The sequence below is a fragment of the Peromyscus eremicus genome, chromosome 4, assembly GCF_949786415.1.
Source record: "Peromyscus eremicus chromosome 4, PerEre_H2_v1, whole genome shotgun sequence".
NCBI classification, from domain to species: domain Eukaryota; kingdom Metazoa; phylum Chordata; class Mammalia; order Rodentia; family Cricetidae; genus Peromyscus; species Peromyscus eremicus.
The window spans coordinates 48,883,717-48,903,575 of record NC_081419.1 but is presented as its reverse complement, the minus strand read 5'-3'; the positions used below and the strand labels follow the sequence as shown (position 1 = coordinate 48,903,575).

Below are 19,859 nucleotides of genomic sequence, written 5' to 3'. Positions count from 1 at the left end.
AGATGGCCCAGGTATGGAAGAGATGAACCACCTGTCAGGATGAATTTCCTCTTTTAACTGGGTCCATATATAATCACATTATCTAAATATGAATTATCTAAATACAGCTTCTAGATTGCCACTGCTAGAACTTTATCTAGAATCCAACTAGTTTACAGATCAATCTTGGGCTTCTTCCCTGAAAAGTTTATCTTTTAGTTAAAAAGAGCCAAGGACAGTACTTTTGCAATATCATCAACTTCCAAAGGTGACCCCACAGTGATTGCTAGCATGCGTCCCCCACCGCCCTCACAATGTAAAGTTTAAAGTATTTGTTTGAAATGGAAAGCTTCCAATATCAGAAGTAGAAATAGCCTTCCTGCAACTCAAAAAGGATCCAATAGCTTAGTCTGAATTCTAAAAGAAATAAACAACCCTTTCTATCTTTCCATTTCATTTGCTACAAACATTGATTTCATCTGTTTTTAATGGACCTTGAAATTAATTTCTTTCTCAAATTTATTATACACCATTAGAGCCCAGCACAAATTAGGGCAGGTAGATATCTTAATTATTGCTAGGACACCAGCAGAGGGAGCTCTGGAATCCGGTTTCGGGATAGTCAAGTGGTATTGGAACTGTGCAAGGCTAGACTGTGCAGTATTATCCACTGACAAGAATCTCCTCAGCTCATCCCCCAGCATCAAGACTATTTCAATACTTTCTGTTCCTTGTAAGATCTCACTTGTTCATTTATCTCCTGCTTCTTTCAAACCCATCTTAACTAAAACAAAACAAAAAGTGATGTGCCCGATTCCATGGACCATTTGACACTTATTACAGGGCCAAATATCATACTACAGTAATTTAGGAGAAATAGGTTAAATTTGAAATTTAAGATTTTTAACAATGTGTAATGAAAAGATAAGAGTTTTAGAGTAGACTGAGGTAGTTGTTGGTGTTTTGCTTGTTTTAAGATAGGGTCTCACTTGGCTGACTAGCCTGGAAAAGACCAGTGCTGGGATTAGAGATGTGGGCTACTATCCCCGCTAGACTGACATAGTTTTCAGCCATGGATTTATCAATTAATGATTGTACGTGTGCGGTTAGTAAAGTCTGTTTACCTCTCTGGGACTCCATCCTCTTATCTGCAAGTGAAGGACGATGTTGTCTATTTATAAAAACACTGTAAAGTTGCACTGAGTTAAAGCTGATGAAACCCTCTGAGCTCCAGCCCATGACAGGAGCTGTCCACAACGGAAGCTCATCTCCCAACCAGCAGTTACCTGGTAAATCTTTGCAACCCACTAGTATCAGGATACTAGTTACTCTTTAACTATGGATTAAGTACCTGCTACTCTTTAAACAAACAAGTAGTCTTGTAAAGTGCTAGCTGAGGAGACTCATTTAATAAGGCTGTCTCTCAAAAATTAACTACAGATGGATGGCGGGTCAAAGGTCAAGCAAGAGAAAAACAATGACACTCACAGGAAAAGCACTGACTAGCTGAGACCTTCCAGAGTGCAAAGACTTCCAAAAGTGTGTACAGACAGCAGCATTCATCAACAGAGAAGGTGAGAACTGCACAAGCAGGAGCGCCTTCTCTTCAGAAGATGAGCACCTGAGAGAGGCCACAGCGCACACCCAACAGGGTCTGGATCTGAACCAAGTCTGAGCAGTCTTAACGAAAGGACAGTAAGGGCTGGGGAAATAGCTCTGCTGGCCAAGTCTTGCCCCACAAGCCTGGACCCCAGCACTATCCCAGCCTACCTAAAAACAGGGCAGCGGTGCAGGCCTGTCAAACCAGTGCCGGAGAGATACGGCTCTAACCAATCAGCCAAGGTAGACCTCCGCTTTCCACATGCATGCACACACGTGTGATCACACACACAAACATTATAAAACCACACATTAAGAAAGCATCCCCCACCCATTAGAACAGCTACAATTAAAAGACACACACACACACACACACACACATACACACACACACACACACTAGTGCTGGCAAGCAGGTGGAGAAGAGCTGCACACTGTGAGGATGTAAAGTGGGCCAGCCACTGTAGAGTCTGTGAAATCCTCAGAGTTAACCCAGTTCTAAGTACACAATGAAAGAAATGAAAATAGGTGAAATCCAGACAAACCCCTGAATAACGCCGATCGGGGGTGGCACACCCCTGTAATCCCAGCACTCAGGAGGATCTCTGTGAGTTCGAGGCCAGCCTGGTCTACAGAGTAAGTTCCAGGACAGCCAGGACAAAACAGAGAAATCCTGTCTTGAAAAACCAAAACTAAATAAATAAAAACTTTGAATAAAAATTTCCTAACAGTATTATCCAAAATCTTTAAAATGACTGCATAAACAAAATGTGGTCTGGCCACAAAAAGGAATGCAGTGCTGCAGTCAGTAATGCATACTATAACATGCATGAACCTTAAAAGCATTATGCTAACTCAAGCCAGTTCAAAGGAGCAGGTAGGGACTGGAGAGATGGCTCAGCAGTTAAGAGCACTGGTTGCTCTTCCAGAGGACCCGGGTTCAATCCCTAGCACCCACATGGCAGCTCACAACTGTCTGTATCTCCAGTTCCAGAAGATCTGACGCCAATGCATATAAAATAAAGTTAAAAAATTATTTAAAAGGAGTAGGTATTGCATCATCCCAAGTATGAAATTCCTGCACAGAGGAACCCACAAAGACAGGAAGGGGGTTAGTAGTTGCTCAAGGTTGAGAGCAGAGGACTAGGGAGTCTTTACTATCTGATATGGGTTTTTTCCCCAAGTCATAAAATGATCTCTGGAAACCGATGGTGAGGATGACTGTACTCCAGATATACTGAAAACCAGCAAAACATATACTTTAAGAGACTGGAGTTTATGGTAAGAAAACTGTATCTCAATAAAGATGCTTTTTAAAAGGCAGCTAATAGAGAAATGGATTTTAAGTAATTTTAGCTGACACTAAACACAAGAAACTAAATATGAAAATGACCTAACCTCGGTGATCAAGGAAATGCAAAGCAAGACCATGATGCAGCATCATTACGTACCTATCAGAACGCCCCAAACAAAAAAGATGGAGACACCAAGGTGACTGAGGGTGCACACCCAGAAAGCTGAACCACCGCTGGGGGGTTCTCAATAGCAATCTGACAGTATTTACTCATACTGAAAACATTCTTAAAGTGTGTTCCCGCAGAAACAGGTAGGCAAATATTCTCCAAAGGCACAGGATAATGTCCACAGCAGTGCTACTTGTAATAGTCCCAAACTGAATGTTACACAAATGCCTATCCACAGCGGATTGGCCGATTAAGGAAGTCTGGCATCTTTACAACAGTATTAAATATAATACTAAAACAAAGGACTACAGTAAACACAGCCTGGATAAAAAGCAGTATGCGAGGCAAAGAAGACCCACAGAAACGAGCAAATACTACATAAGGTTCAAGAACAGGCCAACTAACTGCCAATGCTACAAATCAGTGTGGTACAGAATTCCCTCTGGGGAGGGATGGGAGTGGAAGGGGAATGCTGTTCCAGAGTTGTTTGTAAACACTCACCAAGCTATATTCTTACATGGATTCTTTTAATGTTAACACCCTCAGGCATTCTCCCTCTATCTGGAAAGTAGAAATGAAATTACTATAATCTAAGAGCATGTCCGCACCCTACCTTCAGGGAAAATGTGAGAACCTTCAATTAGGTTCAAAAAAAAGAAAAGAAAAAAAAGAAAAAAAAGAAAGACAGACTCTGAGCAGTCAATGTAAAGGCTACAAAGAGAACAACAAACTTGCTCTGCTGTTCCTTCTTCACAAGAACACAAGGGCCACTCTTAGAGTTACATTTACATAATTTACATGTCTGCTCTCCAAGCCAGCAACAGAGTAACAGGCAAAGGCCAGGAAGATAAGCTGCTGTGGCCACACCTAGCCCTTACTGTGAGCTCAGTAAAAGGTGAAAGGTGAGTGTCTTGTGGGAAGTACAATACAAGGTTCTGGCTAGCTGTAGCTTGAGCCTTAGTCCTGATGGTGGTTCTCTGAATGGGTGTCCTCCAATACGGTAGCCACCAGTAACATCTTCCACAAAGCATTTGGCTAGTAAAACTAAGAGCTGCAATTTAAACTTTATTTAACTTATTTAAAGTAGTCACATGTGGCCAGAGGCTACTCTACTGGACAGCTCAAGTCTACACGGCAATTTCAACAAAGCACATATATTAGATGGTCATGAAGGTTGGCTCATTGACAGAGTGTTTGCCTCACATCTACCACAAACAAGACAGGAGAGGGCAGCATTGCGTTTAGTGCTACTTGTGATGCTAGGGGAATGTGTTAACACATTTTAAACACAGGATTTTCAATAAGCTGCTGTGAATCGCTTCATACAGACAGGATGGTTCCAACCATCTGAATTCTGAAAAGGCAAGACATGGAGACATTGATCAGTGCTTGCTAGGACGGAATGTTCTGGAGATTGTAAACGAGCCATTTCCATCACCTTAAAATCAGTGTGAATGGGGGGTGGAGAGATGGCTCAGAGGTTAAGAGCACTGGCTGTTCTTCCAGAGGTCCTGAGTTCAATTCCCAGCAACCACATGGTGGCTCACAACCATCTGTAATGAGATCTGGTGCCCTCTTCTGGCCTTTAGGCAGAACACTGTAAAATTAAACAAACAAACAAACAAACAAACAAAATCAGTGTGAATGGTGGTACATGCCTGTGTTCTCATGATGCATAGTGGAGAACAGGATGAGTTCAAGGTCATCTTCAGCTACACTATGAGCTCAGACCAGTCTTACACACACAAAACTCTGGGACGCACAAAACTCTGTCTTACAAACCAAAACAAAAGCAAAATAAAAAACAAACAAAACCCATAAAACATAATGTCTACAAGTTAGAATCTGAATCATTTATTTCTAAATAAATGTACCCTAAGTGCTGTCCGCTACTGTGGGGAAGTTTCTGTAGGCCAAAAAATCAACTTAGGTTGGTATTTCTTCCTATCACGATTTCTTTCAATCAAACAGACAACCAGAACAGCCAACATATTAAAAATTCATAACGTAATAAGGGCGTTTTCATGGCACATAATATTCTGCATTAGTGTGTTACTTTGAGCTGCAAAACGTTTAAATTTGAAAAACTTTAAATAGTGGCATTAGCTTTTTGTTCAATTAAGTTCCAGGTTACAAATGCAATTAACTTTCAACTTTTCTTTTTACATTTATTTGTTTTGTGTGTGACGGTGAGTGTGTGCATGCCATGGCATGTGTGACGGTGGGTGTGTGCATGCCATGGCATGTGTGACGGTGGGTGGACAATTGTGAGAGTCATTCTTCTCCGTCCACCATGTGGGTTTCACAGGCTGAACTCCAGTGGTCAGGCTTTGGAGTGGATGCCTCTCTCTACCCGCTGAGCCATCTCTCCGGGCCTAACTTTCCACTTTTCTCATCTGCTGATCTTCTACTAAAGTTTCCAAACTTACCCTCTTCAATCAACCACCAATCTCCCTCCCTGCCTGCACACAGACTTCATCTGTTGTGTTACTGATTCCCTCTAATAAAGCATCTGCACTAGTACAAGTCCTTTCCTCCTCACCGAGACTAAACACACGGCAGAACGACCTAAGGGAAGGGGTTCATCTAGCTCAGTTCAGGGGTGCCTGTCCATCATGACCTGGAGGGCGGAAGTGGGCAGAGCAGAGCATTTACAACATGGCGGCAGAGAAAAGAAATAGCAGAATGGACATGACCTCAGTGGCCTACTTCCTCCAGCTAGACTTGACCTCCAGCCTTTCAGCACTCCCACTAACCCCAGCTGGTGGCTACTCACTGGCTACCACAGAGCAACAGGACTGGGAGCCACAGGGGACTTTCTGGAGACAGCAGGTAAAGTGGGTACAGCTGTCATTTTATTATTGTATCACCTTCCTTGTTTAATTTTAAACTTTATTAAATAAAAGGTTGTAAATAAGAAAAAAAAAAATCACACAGAAATTAATCAGACCCAAGGACTATGTAACTAAATGAACAGTTAGAGTGGCCATTCAGAACAGAAGCTGTGGAGCTACACATTGGATTGCATAGCTTACTATCTAATATACAGTTACTTTTAATTTTATTATTTTGTGTATGGTGCTTTGCCTATGCTTGCAAAAGCCTGAAGACGGCGTTGTGTCTCCCAGCTGCTGTTGCTGACTTTTGTGAGCCTGTGAGCTGCCTGGTGGGTTCAGGGTCCTCTGGATGAGCAGTCGGTGCCCTTAACCTCTGAGCGTCTCTTCAGCCCCCTGAATATATTTGTATGCACTTATCCATCACCAAAAATGAAAACTCCACGAGGAGTAAGAACTAGATGAAACAACTAGCTTTATATCCTCCTTCATGACTCATGCTCATTACCCACACCCAGTCCTTCCTCGAATATCAGCTCTTCTTGTTCTCTTTCCTACACGATATACTGTACCCACATGTACGTTTGTTTACACAAATACATACATTACTGGCTAGGTCCTGCACGAGGGAGAACATGAAGTTTTTTTTTTCTTCTTTCTGAGATTGTGTGACCTCACTTAATATCACACATTCTAAGTCTATCCACTTTTCTGCAAATTCTAGGACTTCATTTTTAAGAGCTGAGTAGTATTCCATTTTATACACATATACCAAATTTTTATTAACCATCCATCCGTTGATAAACAAGTAGGTTGATTCCAATTCTTTGCTATAGTGAATAAAGCAGTAATAAACTATGGTACAATTTGGCGTTCTTTGGGTATCTGCCCAGGAGTGAAACAGCTGGGTCTATGTGGTCATTCTATTTTTAACTGTCTGAGAAATTTCCACAATGGCTATATTAATTTGCATCCCAACAGTAAAAAGGGTTCATTTCTCTCTACATCCTCTCCAACGTTTGTCGTCAGATTTATTGATGATGGCCATTCTGACTGGGGTGAGGCAGTATCTCAGAGTAGTTTTGATTTGCACTTCTCTGATGTCTGTGGATGCATGTGGATGCACTCATGCCTGATGAGGTCAGAGGGCAACTCGGGTCTTTCCTCTGGCACCTTCTGCCTTTCTTTTTGAGACAGGATCTCTCTCACTAACCCAGAACTCATCAAGTAGGCTACACTGGCTGGCTCAGCCTCCCCAGTGCATGGATTACAGGCATGCCTATGCTTTTTCTATGTGGGTGGTGAGGACTGAACTCAGGTCCTTGTGCTTGGTAACCACTTTGCTGAGCTACCTCCACAGCCCAGCTATAGCACAGACTCTTTCCCATAAGTCTCTTTGAATGACTGAACCGTCATGTCCCCTGGCTCTCAGTTTAAGCCCAGCATTCTCACTTCTGTCCTGACTTAAAAGCGGCAGAGATGCTAAATAAGACTAGAAAACACCTGAGTGTTCTCAAGAGGCTGATGCAGGGGGATTACCACAAGTTTGAGGCTGGCCTAGGCTATCTAATGAGTTCCAACCTGGGCTAAAAAGTGAGGCCCTAACTCAAAAATCAAAACTAAAAAAGACTAGAAAGTAAATTCCATGCACGTGGACCCTGGAGGACTCACTTCAGCTGTACACACGAACCCTTACACTACATGTGTGTGCTTACACGATCACAGCAATGCGGCATGCCAACAATGAAACCTAGATGCTCCGTGACTACACAACACATAACACACAGCAATGGTTTAGCAATGGGCTAGAAGGTGCTGGGCCTCACTCACCAACACACTCTCCTCTCGTGCTCCTCCAAATAACTCAAAGGGCATGTTCTGACACTGGTCCTATGATGTAATGCAGAACATGTAAAGCAATTTTAAATGGATTATTTATTAAGCTGCAGTAGTATGCCTGTAGTCCCAACTATTCAGAAGGCTGAGACTTTAGCTCACAAGTTCCAACACAAGCAGATCCCATCCCAAACGAGCAAAAAACAAACAAACAAACAAAAAAACGCAAAACCCAATTTTGATGACTGAAAAGAACTGGCATAAAATGGCAAAAGACCTGCCAATTACGTATGTCAGCTTTCTAGAAAAGATCTGGGATTGGGAAGCAAAATCTATCCAAATCCCTCAGCTCAAACACTGATTTAGATGTTTTCCTTGGAGAAGGTAAGCGTGCTTTGTGATTGGGCAAATCAGATGAACCTCCCTGTGCTTTCTCTAGCTGGGAAGAGAGGCAGCCAACCAGACGGTCTGTGAGGCTGAAAGGCATGAAGAACACCAAATCGCTGTGACCACCTGGGCTCTTAGGAACTTTAATGAATGTATCCAGTCATAGTGGGGCAGAGTAATGAGTTTCAACAGACAGACAATTTCTTCAAAAACGAATTCTTTAAAAGTAACAAGCACCAAATGTGTGTGTGCTTTAGGGACAGGAATTAAAGGGTAAGATTTGAGCCAAACTTATATTTATGAAAGAGTTCAGGTATGCACACACAGAATGGGTGTGGCAATCAGAGGACAACTCTCAGGAGTCATTTCCCTCCTAATGTCTTGAGGGACTGACTCAGGGATCAAGCTGAGGTTGACAGTTCTGTGCACAGGCATGGGTACCTAGCAAGCCACCCTGCTAGCCCCCGGACTGTTTTCTGTTTTTACAAGATTTAAGAGCATTCACTTGTTTTCAAGTCTTTTCATGTCTAACATGGGACATGGGGCTGAGTGACGAAGGCAGAGGGATGGGCACAGCTGTGGTCTCCTTTCAGATAAACAGGCAGTCTGAAGAGATTCACAGGACTGCTGAGCGAACAGCAGGGCTGAACCCAGTGCCCAAGGGTGGTCTTGGGTGGAATACTAGAATGGTCTCTCAATGTACCCATGTCCACTAGGTGACGTGGTTCCCTATTTCTGAAAACAGGTTTTGATGATCTCAAAGGGGCGGGCACAGGACAGAAAGGTTTTCAGACAAGTTTTAAACTCTTCATTACCATCTTCTGGGTGGGGGTTGGGTCAGTAGATAAAGTGCTTGCTGCGCAAAGCCTGAGTGCCCGAGTTCAGATCCAGGCACCCCAGTTAAAAAGCTGGGCTGGCCTGCACTTCCAGTGCTGAGGGGCAGAGCGAGGAGAGCCCTGGGGCTTGCTGGCCAGCCAATCTAGCCAATCAGTGAGCCCGGTTCAGTAGGAGATGCCATCTCAAAAGATAAGGTGGAGAGTGATGAGGATGTCACCCCCTCTGGTATGCTACGTCACCCCAAACTGGCCTTGACCTCCTAAGCCTCTTACCTTACCCTCCCAAGTGTTGGGCTTAGAGGTGTGCACCACTGTGCTGGAACTCAACTTGCCAGTGGACCAGGCCAAGCTTGAACACAGAGATCTGCCAGCTTCTGCCCCTAGAGTGCTGGGAATAAAGGCACACACTACCATAGAGTTCGCTTTAAAAAGTCCGTAAAGTTTAGTTATATTTTGTGTGCTCAAGTATGTGGGCCCGTAGGCACCCGGTGCACGTGTGACAGTCTGAGGACATTTCTCTTTTTCCACCATTTGGGTCCTAGGACTTAAACTCACGCTTGTCAAGTTGGGTGGTGAGAGCTTTTACTCACTGTCCATCCTGCCAACTCCAAGAACCTACTTTTATGTTTAAAGATTCATTTTATTTTTAGTTGTGTGTGGGGTGGGGTAGGGTAGGAGTGGTATGTGCACATGTCTGCACAGGCCAGAGGTATAACTCCTACAGTTCAGGTCAGTACTAGGCAGCTGTGAGCCACCCAGTCTGGGCACTGGGAACCGAACTTGGATCTTCTGCAGGAGCAGTATGTGATCTTAACCACTGAGCCATCTCTTCAGTCCAGGCACCCACGTCAAAATACAACTTTTTGAGAATATTCAGGGTGTTTGAGAACTTTTCCTTCAAAGCATAGCTTTCTAATTAATGCTTAAGTGTCACTTTATTTACCAAGAAATAAAGCTGCTGAATATTTAGGCTGGAAGACTAACATATCTTTATTTGTTTGTTCTTGTTTTCTAAACAGGGTCTCATTCTGTAACATTCAAGCTTGGTCTTGAACTTTTGGCAATCCTGCCTTACCTCACAAGTGCTGGATTATGGGTGTGACTGACCACGCCCTGCTCTAATATACATTTTGCCCACACTCTACTTGATTGTGTCATATCATTCAAAACCTTTGTGGCACATGGATAAGGGGCTGAGTAAAGCACAGGAAAATAAAAACACAAAGACAAATATTCTAGCAGTATTTACCTTTAGACACTACAATTACAGGTAACTTTGTTTTATATTGAAACTTGCTTAAATGTTCTCTAAAGGACAGGTAATCAGAAAACACAGCAACTTAGTAAAATGAATATCCGCATTTATAGAACATTAAAACTCTGTAATTTTGAAAATGTGTATTTTAAGTGAAACAAAAAAGCATTCAAGTTTCCCAGCATATCCTTTAAGAGTAAAAGACCAGCAAAGTCAACGCTCAACACCAGGAGGCGCTAGTTATCCACATGCTCCTAGGCCGCTCAATTCAGCGAGGCTCACTGCCCAGTTAAGTAACATACAGTATGTATCGTGTGCTTTCAATGGTTACACAAAGAAGCAAAAACCTGAGAAAAACAAACTAAGTGTGCAAAGAGATGCTTTTATAGGCATTAAACACACTGAATGGCCAGAAGAGAAACTGCGGAGTGGTTGGTCACCTCTGGAGTGGGGATGACAAGCTGAATATATAATAGGATCATAACTGCATTGAACCAAGGCCTAAGAGAACAGGAAGACAGAAATACATAATACCTAAGAAGAAAAGTGTCCTGCTTAAAGGAATTGCTGAATCTTTGAGACTGTCCTCTGTAGATTTGTACCGAAGAACAGAATGGTAAGTACTGAAAATAATCTTCCAATAGAAAGTTTACTTATCAATTATTCGGACTCCTGGAAGAACAGGAGGACAGCAGCAGAGCGTGGCATCCGAGCAGGAAACATGTTTATCTCTAGGGAACTTTTAATCACCAGGGAATTGACTATCAAAGAAAATGATATTAGATCAGTTTAGAACTTATCAAACGTGGGTGAGTTTATCACAAGATTTCCCTGCCACAGACACATTGGTTCCCAAGCTCAATATCCTGTAGTGGAATGCACTACCATGCATTTAAGCAGTAACAGATGCAAGGAAGAAAATATCTCTTGCTCCTCTGAATTTGAAAACACAGGTAAGGAAATGAGTGACAGAATTAGGGGAAGAAAGGGTTAAGGATTCAGAAACATCTGCTTCATGACACAATCACTAAAGATCCCTTTGATAAAGACTCTCTACAGAACTATTTCATGTTCTGCAGCATTTGTGTTCCAGATGCGGACTGGTAACTGAGGCTGCCCCTAATACTTCTAAAACTCGAGGAGGAGAGTAATAACACACCTATACTACTGACTATGTATCACAGAAATCCTCTGAAGTGTAGCTATAAAGAAAACATACTTCCGGCAGTGGTGGTGCGCACCTTTAATCCCAGCACTCAGAGAGGCAGGTGGATCTCTGTGAGTTCAAGGCCAAGGCTACACAGAGAAATTCTGTCTTGACAACAAAACCTCAACTAACCAATCAAAAAACCTCAAAACAAACAAACAAAAAAATCAAAAAAAAAAAAAAAAAACAAACCAAAAACAAACCAAAAACCAAAAAACACCACTAACAACAAAAAGAAATCTTTTGGAGCTGGAGAGATGGCTCAGCAGTTAAGAACAGTGGCTGCTCTTCCAGAGGACTTGGGTTCAATTCCCAGCACCCACATGGCAGCTCACAACTGTCTGTAACTCCAGTTCTAGAGGATCTGACACCCTCATGCAGACAAAACACCAAGGTGCATAAAATAAATAATTTATAAGAAAACATACTTCAACAGTCTTGCACAGGAATGAAGTCATTAAACTGGAGTTCTGTTGATGTGAAGATTTGTCTTTTACGACCCTAAAGACTTTTCCTACTCATTAACACTAATGTGTCTTACTGGGTTTCCCAAGTGTTTATTATTATAAAAATATCACAGTTCCCTAAGGGTTCATAGCCAGCCACAGTCAGCCACTCTGAGAATTGGCTAGTAACAGGATAATATACCTCACAGGAGACAACTCAAAACCAGAGCAGATAAAAAAGCTCTGTCATTAATTTTCCTTTGAATCCAAGATGGGGCAGTTCTCTATTTACCTATCAGTATGGCACTTAGGAGTTTGGTTAGCTGAAGGGAATTGGAAAATAATATGGCTTATGAACAAGCACCCTGGAAAAACATACTACTAAGAGCTGGGCTTCAAGAGGCTCTTTGAGTGGAACGGGGAGGCAGTTAGTTATATGCGACAATCCCGACAATGAGAAAGGTGACCCATCACAGCCCTGTCATTCAGATATTTGTGTTACTCTAGAATGTTATCTCAGAACATGGGACCCAGGGCTGAAAATAAAGGTAGCAATCACACTCTCAGGGAAGACTGTCTTGCCTGAGAAACTAACATCTTTTGACACTATATTGTCCCTAAATGGCGCTGCAGACCGAAGCCACTCTGTTCACAGTTCACTCACACAGGTGTCACCGCATTCCTGGCTCCACGAGGAAAAGACCACTCACAGGAGGGTGTGTTTTTGCACCCTGGTGTCTGGCGCTGCGTTCCCCTATCAACCCTGGTTATTTTGGAAACATTCTCCCCCATTCCTTTTTACTACACCGACATAAACCTTTATCTCCCTGATTATTTCATCTTAGAAAGAAGAACGGAAGTTCCTCTCCTCCAGGAAACGTAGAAGAGATCTGGAAGGGTCAGGAACGACCCGGAACGGAAAAGTCCTACCAAAAAAAAAAAAAAAAAAAAAAAAAAAAAATCAAGTAAATCCAAGTCCGTCAAATCTGGTTGGAGGCCGTTCGTTCGTCCTGTCGTGCCCAGGTGGCCTTTCCACGCATCCAGGGGGCGCCGAGGCGAACCGACACCTGCGGTGGCATCCCCGGTGGCTCGGTCACTCTCCCCGGGAACCCAGGTACCGGCTCCGGCCCCTTCTGGAGGCGGTGCCCCCTGCCCTTCCCAACTCTGAAGCTCAGACCAGGAAGCGGCGAGGCCGTGCGGAGGGACCGGGAGCCAGGGTGGCGGGTCCCCCGGCCGCGTCGCCGGCAGCCGCGCCCAGGACACTCCGCGGACTCGGGCCTGGCTGCCCCGACGTCCCCAGGGCCTCCGCCCCCGCAGCCCTTACCCGCAAGACGTGGTAGCCCTCCGTGCCGCCGCCTGGGATCTCGACGCTCTGCGAGGAGCCCATGGCGGCGGGCGATCCGTACGGCCCGGCCGGCTCAGCGCTGCTCCGCCTCGCGCACCGCCCGCTCCCCGACTCCGCGTAGCACTTGGGACGTGGCACTCGCAGCCGCCCGAGCCGGGCCGCACAGCCCGCCGGGAGATCGTCTCCCGGCAGCCAGGGCCGCTGCGACGCCGCAGACAGCGCCCCCTTCCGGGAGCCCGCGGGGACGGCCCGAGAGCGGGCGGGCGGGCGGGCGCCGGAGGGGCGGAACCTGGCCCCGCGCGCGAGAAAGCGGAAATACGGCTCCGAGCGCGACAGCCTTGGCTACGGGGCCCCGGCGTGGACAAGACTCGTCGCGATTCTGCGTTCCGCGAAGAAAAGTTCCTTGGTTGCGGCTCCTCCTGGTGGCCAGAGGCAGAAAGGGAAGGGAGCAAAGGTCAACGAAGCGCGCTGGGCGCTTGGTTTGTTTTAGGTCTGGTTTAGTAAGACTGTATAATATACCCAATAGTTCGCAGTGGCTTTCTGGGGCTGGAATGTCAGGTCCTTTCCATTCACTTTGATAAAGGGCGATGTTCCCTGAAATAACAGCTGTCCCGATTTTTGCTGTTGTTTTCCTCCTCTTCCTGATGGAACTACAGTCCCTGCGGCCAGAGCGGCCAGAGCGGGAAGCCAAGTGGCGTTTCCTTGGAATATTGCCTCTTGCCCTTTGATACCCCACTGCACCTCTCTTAAGTAGCTACGTTAGAGACACACATATCTCACAGATATGTTATTTGTTCCTTTCACCCCTTTCAGTGCTACTCGGGACACTGCTCCTCCCACCCCCAGATACTGCGGTCAGCTTGACTCTCGGTAAGGGTGCTCCATCCAAGTGTCAACTGTCTTCCGTGTTTCTCAATGTGAATTTCTATTAAGGGTGAAGTGTTCTAGCCCCAGATGTTTTTAATAGTTACCTTCACACACCATCAGTTAGATCATCCAGTTTAAAGTCTAGAAGAGCAAATGAATGGCATACAAAAAAACAACAACAACAACAAAAAAAAAAAACAGGGAAATACAGTACATGGACCTTGCTTCCACACAGCTGGCCAGTTCCCCATATGGTATCAGACTATATATATATATCTCTCTCTCTCGCAACCTCTTGGTTCTTTTTCTTTAGAGAACACTGACAAAACAACAGACGGGCTTGTTTAGGGTCTTCCAAAGATACACTGCTGGAATCTGCAAACTGTGGCTAATATCATACGTCTAAGAAAAACTGCTGGGCGGTGGTGGCGCATGCCTTTAATCCCAGAACTCGGGAGGCAGAGGCAGGCGGATCTCTGTGAGTTCGAGGCCAGCCTGGGCTACAGAGTGAGTTCCAGGAAAGGTGCAAAGCTACTCAGAGAAACCCTGTCTCGAAAAAAAAAAAAAAGAAAAAGAAAAAAGAAAAATTGATCCAAAACTATCATTCTCTCTCTCTCTCTCTCTCTCTCTCTCTCTCTCTCTCTCTCTCTCTCTCTCTCCCTCTCCCTCTCCCTCTCCCCCTCCCTCCCTCCCTCCCTCCCTCTCTCTCTCTCTCTCTTTCTCTCTCTCTCTCTCTCTCAAGTGCATGCATGTGTGTATGTGTGTGAGTGCATGTGTGTGTATGCACATGAACAACCACACATGTGCAGGGGCTACATGAGGTCATGTGTGTTCATCTTTCTTTCTTTCTTTTTTTTTTTTTTTTTTTGTTGTTGTTGTTGTTTTGAGACAGGGTTTCTCTGTGTAGCTTTGCACCTTTCCTGGAACTCACTCTGTTGCCCAGGCTGGCCTTGAACTCACAGAGATCCGCCTGCCTCTGCCTCCCAAGTGCTGGGATTAAAGGCGTGTGTCACCACTGCCTGGCCTCATCTTTCTTTCTGACTTATTTCCTTGAGATAGGGTGCTATGAATCTAGAGCTAGGTAGGTGGCCAACAAGCCCAGATCTTTCTGTCTCTGCCTCCCCAATGCTGGGGTTACAGACTCCTGCAGCAATAGACTGGCTTTTATGTGGGTGCTGGGGATCCAAACTCAGGTCCTCTTGTTTGTACAGCAAACACTTTCACCCACTGAGCTGTCTCCCAACCCCTAATCTAAAACTTTGGCAACTTAACATATCAGTACTTGACACATGAAAGTTTGAATGTACTTGGCCCCCAGAATCTCATAGGGAGTAGCACTATTAGGAGATGTAGCTTTGTTGGAGTGGGTGTGGCCTTGATGGAGGAAGTGTGTCACTGAAGGGGCGGGCTTTGAGGTTTCCTATGCTCAGGATACCGCCCAGTTTGTCAGTTGACTTCCTGTTGCCTGCAAGATGTAGGACTCTCAGCTATTCCTCCAGCACCACATCTGCCTGCATGCCACCATGCTCTCCACCATGATGATAACTGACTGAACCTCTGAAACTGTAAGTGAGCCCCTTCAATTAAATATTTTCCTTGTAAGAGTTGCCATGGTCATGGTGTCTCTTCACAGCAATAAAAGCCCTAACTAAGACAGAAGTTGGTAGCAGGGACTGTGATAGGCCTGACTATGTTTCTGTTTGGAGTAATATGGACTTTGGGACTATGGATTAGAAAAGCAGTTGAATGCTTTAAGTGCTGCTAAATAGGCCATACTAGTAGGAGCATGGAAGACAGTGGTATTTAATGTGATTTAATGAACTGTGGGGGTTTGCTCAAAAGATTACAGAGGAGAAGAATTTTAGTATGTTGCCTAGAGATCATTCTTGTGATATTTTGGTGAAATAGGTGACTGCCTTTGCCCTTATCCGAAGAGTCTGCCTGAGGCTAAAATGAAGAATTTTGGATTAATTACTTTGGCAGAGGAAATCTCAAAACAGCCTAGTATAGACTCTGTTTTGTGGTTATTAGTGTTAACTCTAATGAAGATGTATAATGAAAATGAGCAAGGTGAGCAAGAAAAAATATTTGAGGAGAAAAAGGGTATCAGAAAGGGAATGGAGCTAATTCCTGTGTTCAAGGGGATAAGCAGATTAAGAAATGGAATAAAGGGAGTGGTGACCTCAGGGCAAGATCCCACCCAGCCAAGTTTCCAATTTGTGAAAAAGAATTAAAGAAAAGCTTAGAGCCAGGTGTGGTGGGGCACACCTTTAATCCCAGCACTGGGAAGGCAGAAGCTGGCGGATCTCTGAGTTTGAGGCTAGCCTGGTCTACAGAGCAAGCTTCAGCACAGCCAAGCTTAGGCAGTGAAGGACAGAAAGATGGTGAAGATGTAATTGAATGAGGGGGCCATTGACAGCTTTGGCCACATGATTCTGGCTTTAGAGTTAAGGATAGAAGAAATGGATTATGGAATTTGCCTTTATGCCTAAAGAAAGCCGCTAAGGCCAGGCTTGTGTCAGGGGTGTCCCTGAATGGAGGCCTAGAGAGGCCATTGTGTGAAGCTATGAAGTGGAAGCCTGGATTGCCTTGGGGACCCCAAGATGTTAGAGATGCCAGAGTCATGAGATGCCTGCTGAGGAGAGCTGCTAACAGGGAGTAGAACCAGCCCAAGAGAAACAAGTGTGTTGCAGTCAACAAAGATAAAGAGTTGGAGATCTGGTAGACAAACTTTCTTTCCCATCACCAGCCCCAAATAACGACACAGAGACTTATTATTAATTATAAAAGCTTGGCCAGAGCTTAGGCTTGTTTTTTAAACTAGCTCTTATAACTTAAATTAACCCATATTTTAAATTAATCTACACTCTACCATGTGGCTTTTACTTCTATCCCATTCTGTGTGTCTGACTATGTCTGGCTGCTTCTCTGTCTTTCTTCTTCCCAGAGCCCTCTCTGTGTCTGGAAGTTCCACCTATATCTCCTCCCTAGCTATTGAACATTTAGCTGTTCATTAAACCAATCACAGCAATATATCTTCACACAGTGTACAAATATTCCACATCGTTTCCCCCTTATTGTCTAAATAAAAAGGAAAGATTTTAACTCTAACATAGTAAAACTGTATACAATAAGAACAATTATCAGGTAAGAATTATATTCACAATATCCAGTCCATTTGCATTTGGCATATTTGGAGAAAATACTCTATTATCTATTTTAATTGATGAATTTAAAGTTTTAGATTTATTCATTTTTTAAAAACTTTATTTTATGTGCATTGGTGTTTTGCCTGCATGTGTGTCTGTGAAGGTGCCAGACTCCCTGTAACTGGAGTTACAGATAGTTGTGAGCTGCCATGTGGTTGCTGGGAATTGAACCCAGGTCCTTTGGAGGAGCAATCAGTGCTCTCAACTGCTGAGCCATTTCTCCAGCCCCTAATTTAAAGTTTTATACCTAAATCATTTTCTATCATAACTTGTATTACCATCCTAAAACTGTCTTTTTATACCTCAAAACATTTTCTTAGATAAACAACTTAAGCTTTTATGTCTCTTAACTTGATTCACTTTATACCTCTTTTGTTAATTTTTTTAATTTGGTAACAGGGAAAATTGTAACTATAAATATCTAGTTTTCAATTCCCATCAGAGACTTGAGAAGGATAAAATACTACCTGAGTAACTAGGAAGGGCAAAGCAAGCAACTTCAAAAACTAAGAAACAACAGAGAAATCTAGCTTCCTGGACATTTACCCAAAATTCCTCTGAAATGTTGGGGCATCCATCTTTGGTCTACAGGCCTAGAATACCTGACAGACGTTTTTGTGTGTGAAGCAGGGAACTTCTGAAGGATTGTCCTACCTTGTCTTGGAAAAGTTCAGCAGTGGCATTCTTTTGTGTCCTGTTTGTCCAATTTGGACAGCATACTGTCAGCAGTTCAGGCAAGAGCAGTTTCTTGCCCAATAACTTTGCTACAATAAAAGCAAGCTCCATATGGATGTTCTTTGATGCCCACCATCCCTTCTTTAAGTAAATTGGTGCTACTAGGAGCAGATGTGTATCACTGTCATAAAAAGCCTTGTGTTATCAAAACATTTTAAATGCCATATTCTATACATCTTTGAAGTACTTGAAGACCATCTATATTTAAAATATATATCTTGACCTTAAAAACATACCTAACATGACTTTAAGTTTGATTGTTATAGATGACTAACTACTAACCTGTCTTTATTATCCTAAATAGCTTTCAAGGACTAAAATTTTACATTACATTTTTAAATGAGCTGTGTAGGTACAATACTTAAACAAGAGTAGAAACATATACACAGTATAACAAAAATAACCCTTAAATTTGTATCAATATACAAAAATCCTTATCAATGTAAAATATGAGACTAGTGATTGTTTAAAAGCAGACTCAACAATTTACCCTTTAACTCATCATTTCTATACTGTTTTTAGATGTAATTCTAAATTGTCATATTAAATAAGAAACACAGAGCCAAATAAAGAGTTAAAAGCCCAGAGATTGAGCAATAGCCAAGAGCTAAGACCACCTTATCTTACCACTTGCTGCTGTCCTTCCCCTGAGAGAGAGACCTTATTCCTGTGTCCTGTCTTTTTATTGCCTTTCTGTTCTGCCTTCTCAATGGCTGTAAACCCAACCACATGACTTCCTTGTCACTGCCTGTCTATACAGACCTCCAGGTCTCTATGGTTCATACTGAGATTAAAGGTTCCGGTCGCCGCTTGGCTGTGTCCTTGAACACACAGAGGTTCTGCCTGCCATGTGATTGGATTAAGGGCGTTTGCCACCACTGCCAGACTTCTGCTAAATGGCTTGCTCTTAGCTCTCATCTCCAGGCAACTTTATTAACATACAAATAAAATCACATTTCAGCACAAATAAAATATCACCATACTATTTTCCCTCCTTTTCCCGTCAGAAAGAGATCCCTGAATCTAATCTCATTTGTTCAGCTTTTTTTTCCTTCTGACCATGACCAGTAACAATTTGTAACCAACCCCCCTAAATGATGACAAACATCCATAATCCACTGAATGACCAAAAATCACCCACCCCACTTCTTGGGAATGTGGGCGTCCTAGTCTCTCGACTGCGTCCTGTGTCTGGGGTGACAGCATCTTTAGGGGACCCTGAGAAAATTGGGATAGTGGTCAAGTCCTGAGAGAGCTAGCTGTATTGTTTTTCATTTAGTCTCTGTGTGATGGGAAAGTGTAGAGCTTATCTAAAGTCTTGGCTGAGTAGTATGTGAGGCTGGACCATCTCAGCTAGCAGCTTTGAAGTTGTTCTGGATGCAGAATTTTGAGGAAACTGCAATAGAGGCATCCTGAGAGGCTGGATCATCTGGGCTACTTGTCTTCATTGGTATCTGGTCCTTTTTTCCCAAAAACACATAACTTTTAAAATCTGCATTAGCACAAGTCTGGAATGTGCACTGTGCACAAGTTAGCTAAAGATAATTTTTTTGTTCTATGTTTGAGCAGGTAAAAGGTGTCTTTCAACTTTATAAGTCCATTTGGACTGCATAACTAGTCATAAGGACTCTGTAGCTAAAAATATTTATCATGTCTCATCCAGTCTCAGAGCTTCCCATAGTAGAAGGATCAGCATATAGGTCACCTGTCCCATAGTCTTTCTTGTTTTGTTTTTTTCCCTTCATGTCTATAGCCAAGAGTTTCAGGAGGTCTCCTCCATCAAATCTGATCTTCATTAAATTTGAAGAGAACCATAACTTTTTGTTTCCTGTGGAAACAAAGGCATAACCTCTCCCACAAT

At 43.5% G+C, this 19,859-nt stretch overlaps 1 protein-coding gene across 1 annotated transcript in view; it reads right to left on the bottom strand.

Moving 5' to 3' along the window:
- Nucleotides 1–13,436, bottom strand: part of Gorasp2 (golgi reassembly stacking protein 2) — a 29,986-nt gene extending 16,550 nt beyond the window's left edge. The window contains exon 1 of the mRNA XM_059260665.1: nt 13,167–13,436. Coding sequence (XP_059116648.1) covers nt 13,167–13,229 — 63 coding nt within the window. The 5' untranslated portion in view covers nt 13,230–13,436. The remainder of the gene's footprint in view (nt 1–13,166) is intronic.
- Between the last annotated feature and the right edge of the window lie 6,423 nt (nt 13,437–19,859).